This window comes from Phocoena sinus, chromosome 8 (genome assembly GCF_008692025.1).
Source record: "Phocoena sinus isolate mPhoSin1 chromosome 8, mPhoSin1.pri, whole genome shotgun sequence".
NCBI lineage: Eukaryota > Metazoa > Chordata > Mammalia > Artiodactyla > Phocoenidae > Phocoena > Phocoena sinus.
Genome location: NC_045770.1, coordinates 98,374,439 through 98,398,101, shown reverse-complemented (window position 1 = coordinate 98,398,101; position 23,663 = coordinate 98,374,439). Strand labels below are relative to the sequence as shown.

Below are 23,663 nucleotides of genomic sequence, written 5' to 3'. Positions count from 1 at the left end.
AGCAGCTCTCCCCCAGATTCATCTTTCTATACGGGGAGATGGCCACGGGAGCCATTAGTTCACTCGCTCTGGGCCAGAATGAGAGCAGCGCCCGCTGGTTCAGCTGGCTATCTCATGCTGATCACGAGCTCCGACAGGCAATTATATATGTCTTTGATTAATAAAAAATGGAGCAATGAATGAATATTTAATCAACAAAGTCTGGCAGGTTGACTCTTTCAGAACCTGGGCTGGAGGGGGAGGCAGGGAGTAATCAAAGGGGTCCTTGGTGGTGAAAAGGCAGTGCACCACTCCAGGGGGTGGTTTCTGGAAGGCTGTTGTGGACTGGAAAAAAAAAAGCACAACCTAAAAGTTTATTCAGTGACCTTACTGAGGACTATAGCCTGGGAGGCAGCCTCTCGGCTCTGAGCAACTGTTCCAAAGGGATCAGGGAGGAGTCAGATATCTAAACGTTTTTGCTGGAGAAACAACAACAACAACAATAACAGTAACAGCCCATGTAGTCAGACAGGAAAAGGTTACTGCCGGTTACAAAAACAGACATCTCAAGTTCATGATTTTAGCGTTTCTCTAAGTATGGGAAGAGGAAAGCACGTTGGCTCATTGAAGTTATTCCTGCATAAGATCTTAACTGGGACTTCCCTGGTGGTACAGTGGTTAAGAGTCCGCCTGCCCATGCAGGGGACAAGGGTCGAAGCCCTGGTCCGGGAAGATCCCACGTGCCGCGGAGCAACTAAGCCCATGCGCCACAACTACTGAGCCCCGGTGCCACAACTACTGAAGGCTTCATGCCACAACTACTGAAGCCTGAGCGCCTAGAGCCCGTGCTCTGCAACAAGAGAAGCCACCGCAATGAGAAGCCCGCGCATCACAACGAAGAGTAGCCCCTGCTCGCTGCAACTAGAGAAAAGCCCCGCCGCAGCAACGAAGACCCAGCGCAGCCAAAAAAAAAAAAAAAAAAACGATCTTAACTATCTAGGGCCAGAATCTCGTTTTCTCCATCCTGAATTCCCCTCAGGGTGCACCGTCTGGTCGGCCGCAGGTAGTGGAATGGCAGGCAACACAGTCACTGAAAGGCCAGGCACCTTTTTTTTTTTTTTTTTCCTGTCCGCACTGTCTAGTTCGGCTCTTGGTTCTCTGACTCTGTGTTGGGATTTGCTGGCAGCACTAGGAGCATGAGATCAGGAGAAAGGATTGAGCTCCTGGGCAAATGGAGAGAAACGTATTCTGTGCCCACCCGCGTGGTGCCGGTAGAGCACAAGGAAGAGTGTGTGTGTGTGTGTGTGTGTGTGTGTGTGTGTGTGTGTGTCTGCAGGTAAGCCGTCTGTGTGTGTGCTGCGACTGTGCGATCTTTTCCGTGGGGCTGCCTGTCCGTGCGCAACAGAACTAAAACTATCTCGGTCAGGGGAGGGAGGAGGGGCAAAGGAGCTGAGAGGCTGCAAGAGGATCAAGAGAGGGAAACAGATGCTTTTGGGGTTAGAGTGAAAGGAGGGACGGTCTCAGGGCGTGGTCAGAAAGAGCACGGGATTGTGAGAGCTGGAGAAGAAGGAAGTGATGGAGAGCGGGTCGCGGTGGACCTCTCTGGCCCCGCCCATCCCGGCCCTTCCGGGATCTCTGGGGGCGTGGAGGGACTGGGAGGGGCGAGTGGAGGCGCGAATCTAAACGTCGCAAGGTACGCCGCCGCCAAACCAGAGAGCTCAGCGCGGAGGCCGGCGGGTAGGACGCGGCTCGGGGCCGGGGTGCTGGCGGCGGGGCCGCGGGGACGAGGCCAGGGCCTCTGTGGCTGGGCAGACCTCGGGGCGCCCCTGCTGGGAGGGCCGCTGACCACGTGCTAGAGGGGGAGCGGGTGGGGGTGGGGAGCGGCTTCTGGGCGCTTTCCTGGCAGATGGTGATGTGAGGAGGGGCGTTGGGAAGGGGGTTATTGGGAGCCCTAGCCGAGGGTCACGGAGGATCGTGTGGAGGTGGGGATGTTTTTGCCCTTAGACTGGCCTGAGACGTGACTAACCAGACCATGTGAGCTTGGGAAGTTGACAGAGTCCTCTGAGCTTTTGTCAGTGAACTGAAGATAAGAAAACACCCTCTTTGCCAAGTTATTGTGAGGCTCTGTGAGGACCTGTGTGAAGTCCCTTACCCCCTGTTCCTGGCTTTCAATTGCTGCCGTATTTTACTGGACCGTCTCCAGAACTGGGGCTCAGTTCCAGCTTCCCCACCTGTTGCCAGATGTGGGATGGAGAGACATTTGCAGCTGTTTCCAGCACCTGGCTTCTTTGTCTATCCCACAAAGAACCTTTGTCCACCTCTACCTTTCCCACAGCCCTGTGTACCAAGCACCGTCTGCCTTATTTACAGGATCCAGGGAGTCGCCCGCTGATGGCTTTTACCCAGGCCCGAAACAGCCAGCACCAGAGAGCCACCTGAACAGAAGCGCCTGCCAAAGCAATTTTCCAAGTGCTCAAAAGCCGGGCTTTGCAGCTCCTGTGGTCAGCCCAGGAGGCCACCAGTGGGATTTGAGGATCAGCTCCACCTCGGACCATGCAGGGCCAGAGCCTGCCCCTTCGTGTAGCCACCCTGCTGACGGGGCTGCTGGAATGCCTCAGCTTTGCGGGCGTCCTCTTCGGCTGGGCATCCCTGGTGTTTGTCTTCAAAACAGAACATTACTTTGAGGAGCTGTGTGAACCGAATGCCAGGCTGATGGGCAATGCCACGGGGCTGGATGGTAAGGGAGGAGGGCTTCTCTAGGAAGCTGAGTCTGGTTCCCAGGTGGTGGGAAGGGGTCGGAAGGACTCCACCCCCTGCCTCCTCTGTCAGCATGTCTATGGTGAGAGGAAGGGAGTGTCAGCTGCCCCCACCCTCAACCTTGGTCTCAGAGGTCCCTGGGGAGGGAAGTACCGGCTCCCAAGAGGTAATTAGGGGCAGTCACGTCTCCACTTATCTAAGGGAGAACTTATCCTACCAGGCAAGCTGTCCAAGATGGAAGAGGCAGCCCTGGACGGGAGCCAGGCTGGGTGCCGGCCTGGCAGGAAGGCTGGGATGGATGGGAGGTTGGCCCATCCACCCTGGGCTCTTGAGATCTGCCTTTCTCTCCTCCAGACTGCAAAGCCCAGGACGAGCGCTTCTCACTCATCTTCACCCTGGCATCCTTCATGAACAACTTCATGACGTTCCCCGCTGGCTACATCTTTGACCGTTTCAAGACCACCGTGGCCCGCCTTATAGCCATGTAAGTCCCAAGGGGATCTGAACAGGGATGGGGCAAGAGGAATTCTCGCAGCAGCTTTGTTTGGAGGGAGACCCAGGCCAGGCAACTGGGTATCCCTGCCCCATCAGCCCTGCTAGAAACTGCCCAGGGTGTGGACTCTGTCTCGACCTTCCCTGTTCCCCACACCCCTGCTTCCCTTTCTTCACCTCCTTCCTCTGTTGCATGTGGAACTGCATGCTGTATGATGTGCTGAATACAGCAGGAGCCCAGGCCTACTTCCTGTGAGGGCTGGCCTGGGACAGGGTTATGCAATTAGCAAAGCCTAGAATTGTCACTCTCGGGGCTTCCCTGGTGGTGGTCCAGCGGTTAAGACTCTGCGCTTCCAGTGCAGGGGGCGCCAGTTTGATCCCTGTTGGGGAACTGAGATCCCACATGCTGTGCGGTATGGCCAATAAATAAATAAAAATAAAAATAGAATTACCACTCTCGCCCTCATGCCGGGGACCTTTGTCCTCATCATACCCGAGTGACTCATCGTCATCCTCGTCACCACCACCATCACTCCCCAGAAGCTTAGGTAGTAAGGTGTCCTGGGTGTCTCCAGTGGTGGGATTTCAGTTTCCCTCTGACGGGAGGGGAGGCCGTGGGGGTCCATCCCATGCAGACGAGTCACGGCGGGTGGGGGACTTGCTGGCTCCACGGGGTGCCACTGCAGCTGGCCAGGTTCGGAGATAAGCGGCGGGCCTGCGGGGGAGCTGATAGGACCCAGAGCCGGTGCCTCCCAGGAGGCACGTGAGAGGCTAGTTGTCAGAGGGACCGGAGGGTGCTGGACCAGGAAACAGCCTGGAAGGAAAGCAAGCCCTTGGCTCTCTAAGCCTTTGGGTGCACGATGACGCCGTCAGTCGCTCTTGGAGTTTGGTCACCTGTCTCCTCCTCTTTCCCATCCTTCTATGCCCACTCCCTCTTCTCTAGCCTTTAGTGTGTTAAGAAAAACCCAGTCTTCCCACCTGTGTTTCTCCTTTACTTTTACACAGAACTCTGCACTTCTGGTCACCAAATGTGTGGGAGCCTTTCCCACACCAGGCAATTCTGTGGCACCAGCTGGGTGTCCTATCATTTAACTCATTTCTGACACTGTCTACCTGGAGATACAGCATCAGATCCCACAGGTTAAGGGCTCAATCCCACCAGACTGCCCTCCACCTCAGATGCCAATTGCAAGTGGTAGGTCCCCAGTTTACCCACAACTTCTGTCTGACTCGACTGCAAACCTGGGATTCCTGTGACCTCCTCCCCCTTGGATTCAGTTATTTGCTAAAGGGCTCACTGAACTCAGGGAAACACATATACCAGTTTATTTATTTATTTATTTTTTGCGGTACGTGGGCCTCTCACTGTTGTGGCCTCTCCCGTCACGGAGCACAGGCTCCAGACGCGCAGGCTCGGCGGCCATGGCTCACAGGCCCAGCCGCTCCGCGGCATGTGGGATCTTCCCGGACCGGGGCACGAACCCATGTCCCCTGCATCAACAGGTGGACTCTCAACCACTGCGCCACCAGGGAAGCCCTATACCAGTTTATTAAAGGATATGGTAAAGGATACAGCTGAACAGCCAGATGAAGAGACGCATAGGGCGAGGTCAGGGAGGGTCCAGAGCCCAGGATCTCTTCTGTCCCTGTGGAATTAGGGGGCAGCACCCTCCTGGTCCATGGCTGTGTTCACCAACCTGGGAGCTCCCCAAACTCCGTACTCTTGGGATTTTATGGAGGCTTCCTCATGTAGGCATGATCAATTATTAACTCCACTTCCAGCCCATCTCCCCTCTCTGGAGAAGTCGGGGGCAGGGCTGAAAATTCCAAGCATCTAATTATGGCTAGTCTTTCTGGTGAGCAGCCTCCATCCAGGACCCATCCAGGGTCACCTTATTAGAATAAAAGATGCTCTTAGGACTCTTATGTAGGAATTTACAAGGGTCTTAGGAGCCCTGTGTCAGGGACTGGGGACTTGGACCAAATATGTATTTCTTATTATAAATCAGAATATCACACTTAAGCACTGCTTTTATTACCCCATGCTTCTAAGAGAGTCCCGTAACCTTGAGGTTGTGGTCCTTAAACAATAACATCCTAGAACTTTAAGCTTAGGACCTAGATCAGTCAGTCCAATCATCTCTCTCTCTTTTTTTTTAATGGTTAGATTCTGTTTTTTTTTTTTAATTTTTTTAAATTGGGGTATAGTTGTTTTATAATGTTGTGTTAGTTTCTACTATACGGCGAAGTGGAGTTCCCTGTGCTATACAGTAGGTTCTCATTAGGTATCTGTTTTATACATATTAGTGTATATATGTCAATCCCAATCTCCCAGTTCACCCCCCCCCCACTTCCCCCACTTGGTGTCCATACATCTGTTCTCTGTGTCTGTGTCTCTGTTTCTGCCTTACAAACAGGTTCATCTGTACCATTTTTCTAGATTCCACATATATGTGTTAATAAGCGATATTTGTTTTTCTCTTTCTGACTTCACTCTGTATGACAGTCTCTAGGTCCATCCACAAACATCTCTTCATAGAAGAGGCTGCTGAGGCCCAGAGAAGGGCAGTGCCTTGCCCAAGGTCACACAGCAAGAGGAATTAGAACTCAAGATTACGATTTGTAAACGAGGCACTAACCCCTTTCTTCAAGGGCTTGGCTGGTTGGGACTTCTAGGTGGGAGGACCTTGGCTCCACGCACCCTCTGCCCCTCCAGCTTTCTCTCTTGTTGACCGCATTCTCCATCTGCCGTTCTGTGTTCCAGATTTCTCTACACCAGCGCCACGCTTACGATAGCCTTCATCTCTGCAGGTGAGTGCTGTCGGGAGGGACACAACCTCAGGGGCAGCTGGTGGATGGGCAGGTGCAGAAGGTGATGGGCAGGATGCACTGACCCCCACAGGTATTCAGAGATCCACAGACTTTCAGCTGGAAAGAGTCCTTGAGAGAGTTATTGCTGGTCTATAAAAACAGTTTAGTCTAGTGAGACATGCAAAAAATAAGGACAGTGGAGGGACTGCTTCAGAGAGAAGAATTTATTCAAAAGATTACATCCTTCCGGGCTTCCCTGGTGGTGCAGTGGTTGAGAGTCCGCCCACCGATGCAGGGGACACGGGTTCGTGCCCCGGTCCAGGAGGATCCCACATGCCGCGGAGCGGCTGTGCCCGTGGGCCGTGGCCGCCGAGCCTGCGCGTCCGGAGCCTGGGCTCCGCCACGGGAGAGGCCACAGCAGTGAGAGGCCCGCGTACCGCAAAAAAAACAAAAAGATTACATCCTTTCGTTATGTATTAAATGTCCTCTCTTTTTTTTAATGAAATGATAATATGAATGGCAGTTTTTGAAAATATCCTGACTTAGCCGGGTACAAACTGATAACCCCAGTGTAGTCAGAAGTTTTCGTTTCAAATTTTACTGGTCTGTAAGTGTATACAGTTCCCAAAGTCTGGGGATTCCAGTCTGGTGTATTCCCCACTTCCTCCATTACGTAGAGGAGAAAACTGAGGTCAGAGAGAGACCCTTTGCAGAGACTAGCCAGAGGCCCCAGAGCAAGTTAGTGGGAAGGGGTCCTGGGACCCTGGCTGTGCTCTTCGCTAGCGTCTCGGTTATAGAGGCAAGAGATGCTTTCCAGTATTCCTCCCCAGTGCCAGATTGCGTGGCTCAGTTTTTGGGTTGGGAAATAAAAAGTACCTAACTCTCCTGTGTCCAGTACCTGTGCTGAATCTGTTACTTCATTTGTGTTCGGTGAGCGCCAAGCTGACTGAGGGTCTCCGTCTGAGCAGATCTCATGAGGTAGCCTGGTTATTTAAAAACCACTCTGCTCATCAAACTGTCTTCTTACCTAAAAGCCTAAGCATGGTTTTCAAGTGGCTGAATGTGGAGGTGATGGCCGGGTATGTTTGACTCACGTGTGGCAATCACTGGAGTCACAATATTCCCTTCCCCCCTAAAATAGGGCTTTTTGGTTTTGGAAAAAGCCTGCTCTTGCGAAAGGAATCTCAACCAACCTTTAGTGCATTTGAAGACGTACCTTTTATAGAGACAGAAATTGAATGGTAAACAGCGTGAGTGCTCGAAAATGGGCAAGTGCCCAGCGCTCCTCGAGGTATGGAACAAACGTTACTCGGATAATAGTCGCTTTGGAGAGTATTATTAGGAAGCCCACATGTGCTGCATTAACACTGAATCACCTGGTGGGAGAGTTACTCCCTTTTTATTTCTCATTCAGCCCTCTGATTTCATGCATGAAAGTCTTGGTTTGGGGCTGGGATGATTTTAACACTATGACAAGAGCAGCTATCAGGCTTTGAACATTCTGAAGGCCACTGCGTTCAGTTACAGTTTAATCACAGTGTTTTCATTGTATTTATTTTTACAGTTACCTCCTGTTCACAACAAGCAACACGAGTTGCTTTTCATTTATACTAGCGATAGAAAGTTTTCTCTCTTTTTGGCCGTGCCACGGTGGCTTGTGGGATCTCAGTTCCCCGACCAAGGATTGAACCTGGGCCACGGCAGTGAAAGCCCAGAATCCTAACCACTAGGCCACCAGAGAACTCCCAATATAAAGTTTCCTTTAAAAATAATAGATTTCTTTTGGATAAAAGTGAGTCAACTTCAAAAAAAATTTTTTTTTAGCAAATAAGACAGGTGTGGGATATGGCCCAAATCATGAAGGTGGGCAGAAAGAAGGCTGTGACTTGGGAAAGACTAATTTACGGAGGGCTCCCTAGTCCTTGGCACTTTAGTTGTTTTTAGTTCTGCTCTTCTTACCCAGCACTTGCCAGACCTATCAGAATGATTTTTTTGCATGTCAGTCTTTCCAAGGGCAAGAAGTATTTATTCATCCTGCATTTCCAGTGCCAAGCACAACACCTGGCACAAAGGAAATGCTCAAAGTTTAATGAACAAAAGAGAAACACTCAGATCTCACAGCGCCTGGTGAGGTGGGAAGAGCAGGGAATGTTATTCCCATTTATCAGATGAAATGACTGAGTCACAAATTCAGAATCTAGCTCAAAGCAGTGAATCAGAGGCTGGGCTCAGGGACTGAATCCAGGCTTCTCTTCCCCACAGTGTCAAGGATGAATAGAGGGGCTGCTTGTGGTTTAGTGAGGGAAGGGGGTGGTGGGTTGAGTTTTGCCTCTCTCTGTAGACAGCCACCCTGCCAGAGACCAAGGGTCATCTTTGGTGAGGAAGAGGGTGTCTCAGGAGACCTCTGCAGGGTCCCTCCGCAGGGACACGTGAAGGAGCCGTGACCGGGACCCTAAGATCCTTGGAGGATGCTGGGAGGCTGCCTAGAATTGGGGCCCTGAGCCCAGGATTGTAGGGAGCAGCGGGGCCAGAGTTCGGGGCTGCATGTTTGGGTTGCACTGTGACACCTCCCCGTCTCTGTCTTGGATTGTTCCAGACTCAGCTGTGCTGCTCTTCCTGGCCATGCCTATGCTCACCGTAGGAGGAATCCTGTTTCTGATCACCAACCTGCAGGTGTGAGCCTGCCCTAATCACAGGCCCCTGGCTGGAGGTTGGGGTGGGTGGAGGGAGGGAGAAGCACTTTGCTACATTGGCTGCCTCTGATGGGGTTGGCCCAAGCCAGGGTGGTAGCTCCTGGGGTGGAGGGTAGGTCTGGGTATGAGGGCCTGACACTTGCCGGGTGCACAGGAAAGATTTCACGAATAAATAAGTGATTCAGGCTGATCGTGTGTTCTCCAGATCGGGAACCTATTTGGCAAACACCGTTCAACCATCATCACCATGTACAATGGAGCGTTTGACTCTTCCTCGGCAGTCTTCCTTATCATTAAGGTAAAAGATAGCAATAGCCCATGTTTATCTCCCCTGCTGCTGGGGAGCACCAGGCATCCATAATCAGCCGCCAGGGTGGAAGGCAAGAGCCTGGGCCAAGACTCATTCTTAGAAACAGGTTTCAGCCCCTAATTCTTTTTTTTTTTTATAAATTTATTTATTTATTTTTGGCTGTGTTGGGTCCTCGTTTCTGTGCGAGGGCTTTCTCTAGTTGCGGCGGGCGGGGGGCCACTCCTCATCGCCGTGCGCGGGCCTCTCGCTGTCGCAGCCTCTCTCGTTGCGGAGCACAGGCTCCAGACGCGCAGGCTCAGTTGCTGTGGCGCACGGGCCCAGCTGCTCCGTGGCATGCGGGATCCTCCCAGACCAGGGCTCGAACCCGTGTCCCCTAGCATTGGCAGGCAGACTCTCAACCACTGTGCCACCAGGGAAGCCCTCAGCCCCTAATTCTTACACTGGCTTTTTGTATGATGAAATACACCCAGGGACTTCCCTGGTGGTCCAGTGGTTAAGACTGCGCACTGCCAGAAAAAAAAGACTCTGCGCTTCTACTGCAGGGGACGCGGGTTCAATCCCTGGTCAGGGAACTAGGATCCTGCTTGCTGCGTGGCAAAGAAACCCCACCTAACATAAAGTTTTCCATGTTAACCATTTTTAAGTGTACCGTCCAATGGCTTTAAGTTCATTCGTGTTGTTTTACAACCATCACTGCCATCCATCTCTAGAACTCTTCTCCACCCTGTAAAACTGAAGCTCTGTGCCCATTAAACAATAATCCCCATTGTGGGTACCCCCCCATCTCCCCCTTGCCCCTGGCAACCACTGTCTTATTGTCTATTTCTGTGAATTTGACTACTGTAGGTACTTCATAAGTGGAATCATATAGTATTTGTTCTTCTGTGACTGGGTTATTCCATTTAGCATAATGTCTTCAAGGTTTATCAGTGTTGTAGCAGGTGTCAGAATTTCCTTCCTTTTCAAGGCTGAATAACGTTCCATCGTATGTATGTGCCACATTTCCTTTATCCGTTCATCCGCGGATGGATACTTGATTGGCTTCCGCCTTTCGGACGTCGTGAATAATGCTGCCGTGAACGTGGCTGTTACACTGACCCCTCCTCTCCTTTTTCTGCAGCTCCTTTACGAACAGGGCATCAGTCTCAGGGCCTCCTTCATCTTCATCTCTGTCTGCAGTGCCTGGCATGTTGGGCGTACTTTCCTTCTGATGCCCCGGGGACACATCCCCTACCCGCTGCCCCCCAACTACAGCTATGGGTAAGGACTGTGAGCTGGTGATGGTGTGCCCAGAGCCCCTCATCTCACCTGGAGTAGGAAGCAGGGATGGGACAGACATGGTAAGGCAGAGGAAACCTGTCCCAGGAGAGGAGGACTCGACCAGGGATGTATTAGTTAGCTACTGCTGCATAACAAACTACCCCAAAACTTAATGGCCTAAAACATTAAGCATTTATTATTTCAACAAGTCTATGTGTAGCTGGCTAGTTCTACTGATCAGGGAGCTACTTGGATGATCTTGACCAGGCTTCTCATGCCTCTGATCATCTGGTGGGCTAGCTGGGGGCTGGCTGGTCTAGGATGGCCTTACTCACATGGGGTTTGTCTGGCCGTATGGAGTGGCAGGGATTTCTGGGTCACATGGCTCTTATCCTCCCGCAGGCTAGCTTGGGCTTCTTCACATGGTGGTCTCAGGGTTCCAAGATAAATGCCAAAATGCACAAGGTTTTTTCACTTTTAAGCTTAGAATTGTCACAGCATCACTTCTGCTGGGTTACCTTGGCTGAGCAGCTCACGAGGCCAGCCCAGATGGAGGGGACAGGGAAGTAGTCAGAGCTGTATTGCAAAGGGTGGAGAGCAGAGGAGGGAAGACGTGGGACCATTTGTGCCGCCACTCATCGAAGCAGTAGAGAGAGGGCATTTGTTTGCTGTTTAGCAGCCCCGTGTGCTCTGATTTCATCTCACGGTAGTCCTGAGATACGCATACTTACCTCCATTTCCCAAATGGGAACAAGGAGCTCAGAAGGGTTAGGTCTGAGCCCGTTGCACAGCCTCAGGAAGAGGCAGAGCTGGGGTTTGAACCCAGGCCTGTCCTGTTCTTCCTGCACTTCAGTGGTTCCCAAACATGGCTGCATATTAGAATCGCTGGGATTACTTGGAGATCTTTAAAAAATATGGGAGCCTGACTCCCATGCCCAGACATTCTGATTTAATCGGTCTGGGCTGTGACTTGGGCATTGGGGTTGTGAAAAGGTGATTCCAATGTATAGCGAAATGTACCATCCCCCCTCCCGCTGCGCGCACACACGCACACACACACACACACACACACACACACAGCCTGAATCTGAGGCTCAGCTCACAATTCTTGGGTCAGGCTGATGGGGCTTCTTTTTCCACAGCCTGTGCTCTGAGGATGGCCCCAGAGAGGAAGAGAAGAAAACGGCTGAGTCCCAAAAGCTGGAGCTTTCGGAGGAGTTCCTTTCACCCAAGGAAGGTGAGCCCTACTGGTTAACCCATTTCCCCTCCAGAACCTGGCCTCTCCCCACAGCCAACTTGGTTGCTCACCTCCAAAGCTTTCCCAGGGACTCAGAATCAGGAAAGGACAGGTAGGGAAAAGACCTGCAGGATCTTCTCAACCCCCTCAGTTTATAGGCGGTCCAGAGAGGGGCAACATTTTTTTTTCTTCTGCGGTGTGTGGGCCTCTCACTGTTGTGGCCTCTCCCGTTGCGGAGCACAGGCTCCAGACGCGCAGGCTCAGCGGCCATGGCTCACGGGCCCAGCTGCTCCGTGGCATGTGGGATCTTCCCAGACCGGGGCACGAACCCGTGTCCCCTGCATCGGCAGGCGGGCTCTCAACCACTGCACCACCAGGGAAGCCCGGGGCAACATTTTTGTCTCATCTCTCCTCTTTGTCCCCCTTTTCTTTCTCACTCATCATACCCCTTCCCCTCTCAGCCAGTCTTCCATCATTTGCCTTCCCTTCCCCCCACTCCTAAGTCTGCCTTATTTGTCCCCATTTCTGCAGGTCCGCTGGGTCTGTCCCGTCTCCATCACTGCCTCCTTTCTCTCCTCTGTCTGTTTTGGGTCTTTGGTTATAAACATCACAAACCACGGCTGGTTAAGGTAGAAATGAGAACAGGATTCTGAGAAGTTCACAAAAGCAAGGGCAAAGTGAACTTGCCAGGCTCCATCCAGGAAGAGCAGAACCAGGGGACCTGCCTCTGGGGACCCCGGTCTGAAATCTGCCTCTCGAGGAGAATGATCAACTTGGTCAGCCTTGGGTGAGGAATGGAATGCTTAATTCACAGTCCCATCTGGACCATGAAGAATAGGGCGGGGGGAGATTTCCAGAGGAGACTCAGGATCCTGGTACGGAAGGAAAAGAAGGGGCTGTGGATCAGCTGAAACACTAGCTGTCTGCCACGAACCCTCGTCTTTAACTTTCTCCTCTCATCTTTCTTTTCATCATCCTGGCTGAGAAAGACTAGGAAAGTGTTAGTGCAAGAAGCGTCATTGAGTCCAAGCTGCGATAGATCAGATGTCGGCAGGCAGAGCACGTGGGAGGCTCATTCAGGGTGGTGGGGACGGGATGATGCGTGGAGGTGGCGGTGTGCCCAGGAAGGCAAGAAGAGCGGGTGAGCTCAGACCTCAGGCTGTCCTTTCAAGACCCCTACACTCTTGCCCATCCCTGCCCCCCAACTTTAAGTGTAACTCTTGCCCAAATCTTCCTGTTCCCACCAGAGATCCCGAGATCAGGGCAGCAGCAGCAGGAAGCCCGCTCTTTCTGGAGCTACGCCTTCTCTCGGCGCTTTGCCTGGCACCTGGTGTGGCTGTCTGTGATACAGCTGTGGCACTACCTCTTCATCGGCACCCTCAACTCTCTGCTGAGCAACTTGGCCAGTGGGGACAGGGTGCTAGGTATGTGACGGGGCTGGGAGGCAGCACGTCTGAGCACCACAGCCGGGGACTTGGAACCTTGAGCGGCGGGGTGCTGGGCTCAGCAGGGCTCTGTGCTCCAGAGAAAGGTCTGAGCAGGGGTGTGGCGAGGAGGGTCAGGCAGGGCAAGGGCCGGGTGGGAGGGTCCTCTTCCGTAAGGCACTCCTGGAAAGTTCTTACCGCCCAACCCCTCTCTGCCCTCTGCAGTCAGCACGTACACAAATGCCTTTGCCATCACTCAGTTCTTTGGAGTGCTGTGTGCCCCCTGGAATGGCCTGCTCATGGATCGGCTTAAATACAAGTACCAGGAGGAAGCAGGAAGGACAGGTGAGACCTGGGCTCCAGAGGATCAGGGAACCAGGAGGGGAGAGATCTTTATTTTCCTCCATGCCCATCTTCTCTTTTCTTCTAAATCCTTTTCTACTTGCATCTGTCCGTTCATCCATCCATCACTCATCCATCCATCCATCCATCTATCCATCCCTCATCTGTCCATTCATCACCCATCCATCCATCATCCAACCACTAGTCTCTGAGTGCCAATTATTTGCCAATCACAGTTCTAGATTCAGTAACGGACAAGACAGATACGTCCTTGTTCTCAAGAAGCTTTTCTCAGTCTAGAGAGTGGAGAAATGCCAGTAATCAAGCTTTACAGTCCATGAAGTAAACCTGCAGGGAGCTATGAAACAGAAAGAAAGGCACATAACCTGTTCTGGGTGGGGATGGGATGGGTGTCAGGGAAGGAAGTCTTCCTGGAGGAAGTGGCATCTAAGCCAAGACCTAAAGGAAGAGTAAAGAAGTGAGAAATTGAAGAGGAGGGCCTTGGGAGAGTGGCCCAGGAGTACAGAGGAGTTACGGTGGTGAAGGGGAGAGTGAAACGTTAAGGAATCTGAGGAATCCCAGAAAGTGATTCGGGCTGGCCAGGGCACAGAGAGGTAGTCGGGAGGGGGCTGGAAAGATGGAGGTAAGAAGGGACAGGCCGTGTTATGCCAAGGAGCTTGGACATGATCCTTGGACAAGAATGGAGGAGCAGGCATGCTGAGGTCTCTCTCTTTTTTTTTTTTTTTTGGCCTTGCACCTCACGGCTTGCGGGATCTTAGTTCCCCGACCAGGGATTGAACTTGGGCGTACGCAGTGAAAACGCAGAATCCTAACCACTGGACCACCAGGGAATTCCCTTTACCCCTATAGTTTCATCTCTCCCACTTCTCACTTCCCTGAGCTGCTTCTCCTAACCCTGCTGGAGTATTTTAAAACAAATCTCAGACATCAGATCATTTCATCTGTAAATACATCAGTTGGTAGCTCCAGCAAATAGGACCTCTTTTATTTAAATTAAACATCACCATAATATCATTACCATATGTAAAACAGCCCCTAATCACTTCTTAGTATCATCTAATAATGTAGTCCTGTTCAAATTTCCTTAATGGTCTCAACTATGCCTTTTTATAGTTGGTTTGTTCAGATTCGGATCCATACAGGGGCCACACAATGTACTGATGTGTCTTTTAGATGTTTTTAAGTCTCTGTGTCCCCCACCCCCTTTTTTCCCTTTGTTGTTCATTTATCGAAGGAACTAGGTTGTTTGTCCTGTCAGATTTCCCACATTTTGGGTTTGGCATCCTTTTCGTGTCATTTAAAAACGTTTCTTTGATTGGGTCTTTCCTGTAAACAAGCAGATTAATATTTTTATTAATACTAATATTTAATATTTTTTGGCAAGAATAATTCAGAGCTGGAGCCGTGGGCTACCTACAAGCTCTCGTCATCAGGCCCTTAGTACCCGTGATTTTGTTCTTGCGATGTTAAGGTTGATCAGTGGGTTCAGACATTGTCGGTCTGATCTGCCCATTATCAAAGTTTCCCATCAGCTGCAGGCCTAATGGTTTCAACAGCTATTGATGATCAGTGCCTAGACCCATTATTTTATTAGGGCTGCAAAAAGGAGATTTTCTATTTCTATCTTTCCTTCTGCTTTTAATAGCTAGAATTCCTCTAGAAAGAAAACCTTTCCTTTATTAACTATTTTGTTACCCTGAAATAAATGCATGGTTTTTCCTCTATTTACTAGTTTTAGAAAAATGATTTGGTGCCTTAGAAACTTCCAGGGGTAACCACTCATAGTTTCTCTCTCTCTTTTTTTTTTTTTTTTTTTTTTTGTGGTACGCGGGCCTCTCACTGTTGTGGCCTCTCCCGCTGCGGAGCACAGGCTCCGGACGCGCAGGCTCAGCGGCCATGGCTCACGGGCCCAGCCGCTCTGCATCATGTGGGATCCTCCCAGACCGGGGCACGAACCCACGTCCCCTGCATCAGCAGGCAGACTCTCAACCACTGAGCCACCAGGGAAGCCCCCTGCAGCTTTCCTTATGTAACTCTCTGTCCTGTGTTTGCCCCGCAGCCAGGCTCCCTCCTTCTGCCTTTAACCCCTGCCTAGTTCTGTTACATGACTGCAGTGTAGTTGGTGCTCCGTTCCCCTACTGCTGCTGATTTGGTTGGTTTCCAGTCTTTTGCTATTACCCATGGTGCTACCCAGAGTATCTGGCTGTGGGTTGAGGGCCCTCCCTGTCAGGTGGTAATTGTGATAATCTGTGAGTTAGTGACGCTGGCCTATAATTAGGATGAGCTGCTGGGGTTGGAAACGAGTGGATACATTTGAATGATATTTAGGAAGTGAATTATCAACATTTGTCGACGGACTGGAGATGGGGCATGTGTGGAGAGAGGGTTCAGGATGAACGCCCTGCGGGCATCCATGCAGCCTCTGCTCTTCCCTTTGGCCCAGGTTCCTCGGCCTCAGCGGCGGCCCTGCACTCAACGGTGCCTTCGCTGGTCCTGACGTCTGTGCTGTGCCTGGGCTTCGCCCTCTGTGCCTCCATCCCTGTCCTCGCCCTGCAGTACGCCACCTTCACCCTGCAAGTGATCAACCGCTCCTTCCTCTACGGGGGCAATGCTGCCTTCCTCACCTTCGCGTACGTAGGTGGGCTTGGTATGCGTCACGTGACGGGGGCACCCTTGGGGCAAAGGGAGGCGTGCTGGGGGCAAAGAAATCAGGGGGTGAGGACCAGAGGTGGCCAGAGGAGGCACACACCATCTGGGAGCAGGTGTAGAGGAGGTGGAGGCTGGTGGGAGGGTTAGAGCCTTTATGTACATGAAAGCTCTTCATGTCTGCTCCCCTCTGCCTCGGTTGTCTACTCTGTGAACTCCTATTCACCCTCCAAAGCCCACTTCTGTTCCAGCTCTCCCAGGGAAGAGTAGAAAGAAAGCGTCTTTCTTTCCTTGTGCCTCTGTGTTCTTGCTTCCTCTGATAGTTCGTGCATCATCTAGCATGTAGCGGAATTATTCACATGTCTGTTCCTTGAGACCTCCCGGGGCACAGCCTATGTCTGGGTCCCTGCTGTTTCCCCGGGATCGAGCACGGTGCCATCTCTTTGCTCTGTCATTTGAAAGCCTAAGCAAAGGTGAAGGAGGGGAGCTGTTTGGGTGTGGGTGGATAAAGGCAGGCTTAGGCTAGGGGAGCAGGGGGCTGACCAAGGCCCACCACAGCCAGAGCTCACTGGAACCTCATTTGTCTCTCTGCCCAGGTTCCCTTCAGAGCACTTTGGGAAGCTTTTTGGGCTAGTGATGGCCTTGTCGGCTGTTGTGTCTCTGCTCCAGTTCCCAATCTTCATCCTCATCAAAGGCCCCCTTCAGAATGACCCATTCTACGTGAGTACTGTGGCGGGTTGGGGGACCCTGGCCTTAGACCAGCAGGGATGTCCAGATTGGGACAACTGTGTTGGTCCCCAGCAGGGGGCGCCCCCTACCTGGCTGGGGTGGCCTGGGTGTGGTCCCTGCAGGAGGATTTCTTCACATGGGTACATCCTTGGTCTTGCTTCTCAAACTGGGGTCAGTGGGAGTACCCTGCCTTGTGCTGGGAGTGGGGGTGGGGGTCCCTGAAGCCAAAGGGTTAATGTGACACAGCTTCTTCCCAGGTCACTGAATACTCTTTAGGCCTCTGTTTTTTCATCTGTGTAACGGACATTGGGACTTCCCTGGCGGTCCAAGGGTTAAGACTCTGCGCTTCCACTGCAGAGGGCGAGGGTTCAATCCCTGGTCAGGGAGCTAAGATCCCACATGCCACGGGGTGAGGCCAAAAAAAAAAAGCATAATATAATATTCCCCTACCCCCCACCCAACCTGCTCCATGGGGCAGAATGGAAAATAAGCAAGAGTCCATGAGGGCACCATTGAGTCTGAGTGGAAAGTAGGGGATAAACCAGGCAGGATTCTGGGCTCTCCACTAGTGGTGGACTTTGCCTCACTGCTTCCTCTCCCTCCAGGTGAATGTGATTCTGGTGCTCGTCACTCTTCTGACGTTTGTCCACCCTTCCTGGTGTACCGGGAGTGCTGTCAGAAAGAAAGCCCCCCTAGGGTTGCCTAGTTCAGAAGCCCTCCCTTTTCAGCCCCGAGGACGTGTCATCTTCCTTCACCTTTGAGCACCCCGTGTCCAGAAAGACTTTGCCCACCCAGGCTACTTGTGTTAAGTAGCCATTATTTTTTTCTTAGAACAAAAAGACATATTTAACTGTCCACCAAGCCTTCTTATCGGCAAGACAAGAAGCAAAGTCACGTGGAAGTTCTTAGTTTCAGGGTAGGAAGCGCATGACCCTGGCAGATGCTTGGCCCGAGGTGGGGTGATGTGATGGGAGGGTGTGTCCCCTGTTTCTCCAGGCCTCTTTGTCTCCGAAGCCCCTGTGTGCCTGGGCCCTGTGCTGCTGGGTAAGCTTCCAGGTGAAGAGTGGGGTTGTCATGGCCGCATTGCCACCTGGCATTCAGAAGTGGCGCCCAGGGCTTCCCTGGGGGCGCAGTGGTTGAGAGTCCGCCTGCCGATGCAGTGGACACGGGTTCGTGCCCCGGTCCAGGAGGATCCCACGTGCCGCGGAGCGGCTGGGCCCGTGAACCATGGCCACTGGGCCTGCGCGTCTGGAGCCTGTGCTCTGCAACGGGAGAGGCCGCAGCAGTGAGAGACCCGCGTACCGCAAAAAACAACAACAACAAAAAAAACAAACAAACAGAAGTGGCGCCCAGCTCTCCGTCAGAGCCCCAGCCTTGTTAGGGAATGAGCCTGGGGAGAAGGAGAGGCAGACCGGGTGGGGTGGGGGCCCTGGGCTGAGCCCCAGCTCTGCCGCTGATGCCGAGTGACCTTGAGCAGACCCTTCTCCCCGCCGAGCATCAGTTTTCCCACCTGTAGAAGGAGAGGGTCTTGGAGTTGGAGGTTCTTTCTGGAGTTCACGTTCTAGAAGGTTTTAAGAACAGTGACAAAGAGTCAGGCCACCCGAAGGGCCTTGGGAACCAGCTAGCCTGCTTGACCAAAGGATTTCTGATGAAGCCTTTTGGGGATGTTTTCCTCTTCAAGAAGGGAGGTGAGTATTTACTTTAGGTATTAGATAAAAGCGTCCTCTGGGGAACAGTTTTATAATACATTGAATTATATATTAAATAATTTTATTTAAAAAATAAAGGCTTTCTGCCTAAGGCAACAGCTGCTCCACCTCTGCAGGCTTTGGGGCTGTCGTGATGTGCATGCGTGAGTGCCTGCGTTTTCCTGTCCCAGCCCCAGCCTTGGGGAGGGGATGCAGGGGTGGAGTGGAGGAATCCTGATGTGGCAGCTGGACCCAGAGGTGGGGCAGGAGCCCTCAGACTGCGAACTGGCCACCTGGTCCTGTGCCCTGGGCTTGAGGACCCCCAGCAATCCCTTCCCTTGCCTTCTCTTTCTGTCTACCCTGCCCCTACCCCTACTGCAATGCTCCCCGCCCCCCGCCCCCCCCCGCAAACTAGAAGCACTTGATGGAATCAGAAGGTCTGGTGTGAGTTTCAGTTCTTTCAGCAGCCAAGCAAGTCCCTTAGCCACTCTCAGTCACAACGTCCTCACCTGCGTCCCTGAGGGCGATTGTGAGAATTTAAGGTAATGTCTACTGCCTAGCACGGGGTGAGAGCACTGATGACCGGAGAGGAGGTAGGTAGCAAAGGGGGATAGGTGAGGGACCGGGTGGGCGAGACGGGAGAATCTGGAACACACCAGGTATTTTATTTGTTTTATTCCTTTTAGCCAGGAGAGGACTTGGGGGGAGGGGCTGGCAGGCGGATTCATTCATTCATTCAATAAATGTTTTTTGAGCTGCTGCAGAGGCATAGGACAAAGCCTAGAGTCCAGCCTGGCCATCCAGGCGGTCAGCAATGTGGTGCCAACCTCTCCCCTGCCCTCTTCACCTCCCACCTCCAGGGACACAGAGCTCATCCCTGTGGACCCAGGTTTCTGGTTTAGGATCTGTGAGCACACCAGTTCTGTACTGGGGGCTCACCCTGTCTGCCAGGGAAATCTGCCTGGTCCACTGGGGTCCTGCTCAAAATGTCATCTCCTGTACAAACCTTTCCTTGGGCTCTCCAGCAGCTCTGAGTCCCTAGGCCTTGGTCACACCCTTCCTGGAGACTGGCCCCTGCCATGACCACCTCTCCTCCCTTCAACAGGGAGCTCCCGGAAGGAACATCTGGGTCTCACTAGGCTCAGGGACTGGTGCCTGGTTGCCATGCACGTGGTGCCAGTTAGGGCTGGTTGGAAAAATGATCACTGAATGAGCGGATTCTTTCTTGTCCGGGCTTCAGAGCAAGAACTGGAAGGAGAGAGCATAGCGCACGGGGTGGGGTGGGGCAGTATGAATTGGGAGCCGGGCCAACCCTTTTGGCATCCCAGCTCTCACCAGTGTGACCTTGGATGGAACACTTCTCCTCTACATCTCAGTTAGTTTATCAGTGTGATTGGAGAGATAGACCCGCCTCCCGGGACTACATTAGAAATTAGGTCAAGTGCCTATAGCACACGGTGGGCACTTAGCAGATCAAAGCTATCACTACAGTTAGTACATTAAATTCAAAAGGATGCCTAATACCATGGATAAATACAATGTGGTATGTCCATACAATGGAATGTTATTTGGCGATACAAAGGAATGAGGTATTGATACACGCTACCATATGCCTGAACCTTGAAAACATTATGCTAAGTGAGAGAAGCCAGTCAGAATATAGTATGATTCCATTCAGATAGAAAATAGGCAAATCTATAGAGGCAGAAAGTGGATTAGCTATTGCATAGGGCTGCGGGGAAGATTAGTGACTGCTAACGGTAAGGGGTTTCTTTCCAGGATGATAAAAATCTTCCAAGCTTGATGATGGCGATGGTTGTACAACTCTGAATATACTAAAAACCATTGAGTCGTACGCTTTAAATGGATGAATTGTGTGGTATACGGATTATATCTGAACAAAGCTGTTATTTAAAAAAAAAAAAAAAGTGCCTGGATTCCTCAGGAAGTGCAGAGAACAACTAAATCCAGAGAGAGTCAAGGATGATTTCCGGGGAAGATAAGTGTGTGAGAGAAGCAGCCCATGTGTACAGCCCTCATTTCTGTCCCAAGAGCCTCCCTCCCGTAACCTCTTCCTCAAATGGAGTCAACCACTCTTTCAAACAAGGAAGCAAGCAACCCAGGGGTTTCACAACTTTCGATTTCACTCAGCAACAGGCTCCCAGTGCAACCCTTCTCTCTGCTACCAGCCTCAGCAGAGAGGGACTCGGGCAAATATGCACCTGCTGCAGGCAGTGCCGGGCGGCGTCTTCCCCGGGGCAGGGGACAGTCCGCCAGGAGGAGGAGGGCACCTGCTGTTCGAAGGACAGCGACAGCGTGAATCAGAAACTTTATGTGACCATCTCCTTTAATCAACCTCGATTCACAGGTGATCAAAGTTAGGCTCTGCGGGACAAGTTACAGCCGAGATCATCCAACTGTTGCACTGTGGAGCTGGTATTTAAACCCACGTCTGTCTGACTCCTAAGGTCGCCTTCACATTCATTTTAGACATTACCTTTTCCCTTTTGTGTTTTTGGCCGCGCCGTGTGGCCCCTCGGCAGTGAAAGTCCTAAACGCTGGACCGCCACGCAATTCCTGACGTTCCCTTTTCTTTACATTCATTCTTAGGTAAGAAATAAGTAGTTGTTGTAAAGCAGATCAGAAAATAAAGAACTGCGTGAAAAAGAAACACTGCTGTTAATTGCACTGCTCTGAGGTACCATCGTGGCTAACAACAGGGGCATGTGTCCTCCCAGTGGTGCAACTGTGTGTGTGGTGGTGGAAACCACCTCGTAGGCTCTTCTTTACGTCATCAAATAGTTGTCAAAAACGTGACTGGGGGGCTTCCCTGGTGGCACAGTGGTTAAGAACCTGCCTGCCGATGCAGGGGACACGGGTTCGAGCCCTGGTCCGGGAAGATCCCACATGCTGCGGAGCAACAAACCCATGAGCCACAACTACTGAGCCTGCATGCCACAGCTACTGAAGCCTGCACGCCTAGAGCCATGCTCTGCAACAAGAGAAGCCACCGCAATAAGAAGCCCGCACACCGCAATGAAGAGTAGCCCCTGCTCGCCGCAACTAGAGAAAGCCCATGCGCAAGACCCAACACAGCCAAAAATAAAATAAATAAAATTTAAAAAAACCAAAAAAAACAAAAACGTGACTGAACGGCTGCTTACAACCCCATCTCATGGCTGTGTCACAACTCGATCCTCCACTCCATCCTGGGTCTCCCCTCACACACGTCTTGGACGTTGCGGTTCCCCCTCCCTTTCTGTCCCCGCCTCTGCTGCCTGAGCAGGGGGTCCCAGATGACAGTGAACCGTGAAAGCAGCCTAGGACAGGTCGAGAGTGTAAATAATAATAGAGCCAGAAGAGCCACTTTGGGAGTTTCTAGGGAATGGCATCACATCCTTTAATCTTCCCTTAATCGTGCTCACTGTTCTCCAGTCTGAAGGTATTGGCTGCCTGCTTCCCAGGGGCGTTGATCCTCTTCCCCTAATTCAAAGCTTGGTGTCCTAGCAGTTATGTCCCAGAGCGCCTTTTTCTTCCAGCCCCTTGGGGGATAGATGCTTCCCAAATGCACTGGACGTGGCTCTGGGGCACAGCAGTGAGTCCCTCCTTTAACGTCCTTTGGGAAGAACAATTCATCCAGGCTCCAGGGCACAGGCTCTGGTCCAGGCTCCGGTCCTTTGTTGGCGATGAGGACTTCACAGATGGGCCATGTCTGACCACTCCTGGGTCCACTGCTGCCCACAGCGGGGCTGATTCACTGGCAGGGTGATTAAACCCAGGACGATGCTCAGGTCCCTCCGCATTCCGTTTGTTGAGTCCGGTGTTACCTCCCAGGCCTGAAGGTGGACTCAAGCAGTAGGTGCATGGGGAAAGGCTCTGGGCTTCACAGACACTTACCAGCTGTGCGACCTCGAAGAATCCCTTAATCATACGGAGCCTCAGTTTCCTCACCTGTATGAAGATAATAAGCAGTATGGGAGCTGGTTGGGAAGACTACAGAGGACTTTGGGGAATAAAAGGTAGAGGTACCTTGGGCTCGGCCGTTGGACTGTCCCAGACCAACTGCCAGCTCTTTACCATGCAAGCTCTGGGACTTAGGTTCATGGTGCCTTAGTTTCTCCATCTGTCAAATGGGGATAACAGTAGAACTACATCTTGGAGTTGTAAGGGTTAAGCGAATTAATTTAAAGCACTTCAAACATGACATCAGCCGCCTGGGATGCAGCAGGCATGTGGTGTGTGCCTGCTGTTATCGGTAACATCTGTGATTCCCTGGGGGACGGGCAGAGTGAGGGGCTCCATACCTGACGGAGCCTGGAATGTCACTTCGTTTGTTCAGGGCAGAAACCACCCTGCAAGCATTTGCCCAAACTTGTTTCTGTCTAACAAAGCACAGATTCTCTTGCATTGTTTCAAGTGGGAAAACTTCAAGACAAAAAAATGGCTTTCTAATTATCCCAAATCTTAAGCCAAAGTCATTGAAAACTGTCAATCTTCATATTCAATTTTTGCACTTTTTTTTGTTTCTTCAGTAGTCAATGCAGAAAATCTGTGAGCAGCGAACTGTCCATCACCAGGGATAAGGCTGTGTATTCCTTCTGGAGCCAGGGCCCAGAGGTGGCTGGGGCCCAGGGAGGAGCGTGGACAGACAGCCCTGGGTCTCATGTCCTCAGGCTGTGTGTCCTTGAACCGGTAGTAGCCTCTCCCTTCAGGTGAGGATAAATGAGGCTCCACATGAAAAACACTTGGCCCTGGCACACAGTAGGTCCTGTAGTAATTTTTATTATATACACAATATCATGTTAAAGGTCAAGTGCACATTTTAAAATCGTTTTATTCTCCTTGCTTGGAATGCGTCCCATCCAACCCATCATTAACTCCTACAGTTCCTTCAGCTCTCAGCTCAGATCTCCCTTCTTTCCTTTCCAGCCTGTTACTGAGTACAGATTTTCATTGCACCAGGCACTTCTCTAGCATAGAGCTTGTCACAGCTGCAGTTTAACGTACAGATTAAATAATAATAATATGATGATGACGATGCAAGACTTCCATTAGGCTGGGAACTCTATGTGGGCAGTAACTGCATCTTTTATTACCCCCTGTATCCTCAGGGCTTTGCACCCTACCTGGCACAGAATGGAGGTTCAAGAAATACTGGATGTAAGAGAGAGACAGGGACTTCCCTGGTGGCACAGTGGTTAAAATCCACCTGCCAGTGCAGGGGACACGGATTTGATCCCTGGTCCGGGAAAATCCCACATGCTGTGGAGCAAC

The 23,663-nt window shown here is 51.7% G+C and overlaps 1 protein-coding gene across 1 annotated transcript; it reads left to right on the top strand.

The window, feature by feature from the left end:
* Positions 1-1,466: 1,466 nt before the first annotated feature.
* On the top strand, positions 1,467-17,839 carry SLC43A3 (solute carrier family 43 member 3). The gene is given in 14 exon segments (XM_032641382.1): positions 1,467-1,716; positions 2,350-2,716; positions 3,091-3,220; positions 5,993-6,039; positions 8,636-8,712; positions 8,938-9,030; positions 10,163-10,302; positions 11,445-11,539; positions 12,787-12,963; positions 13,189-13,308; positions 15,770-15,956; positions 16,569-16,692; positions 17,307-17,352; positions 17,355-17,839. Coding segments are annotated over 13 exon segments (1,473 nt in total). The 5' UTR covers positions 1,467-1,716; positions 2,350-2,532; the 3' UTR covers positions 17,408-17,839.
* The last annotated feature ends 5,824 nt before the right edge of the window (positions 17,840-23,663 follow it).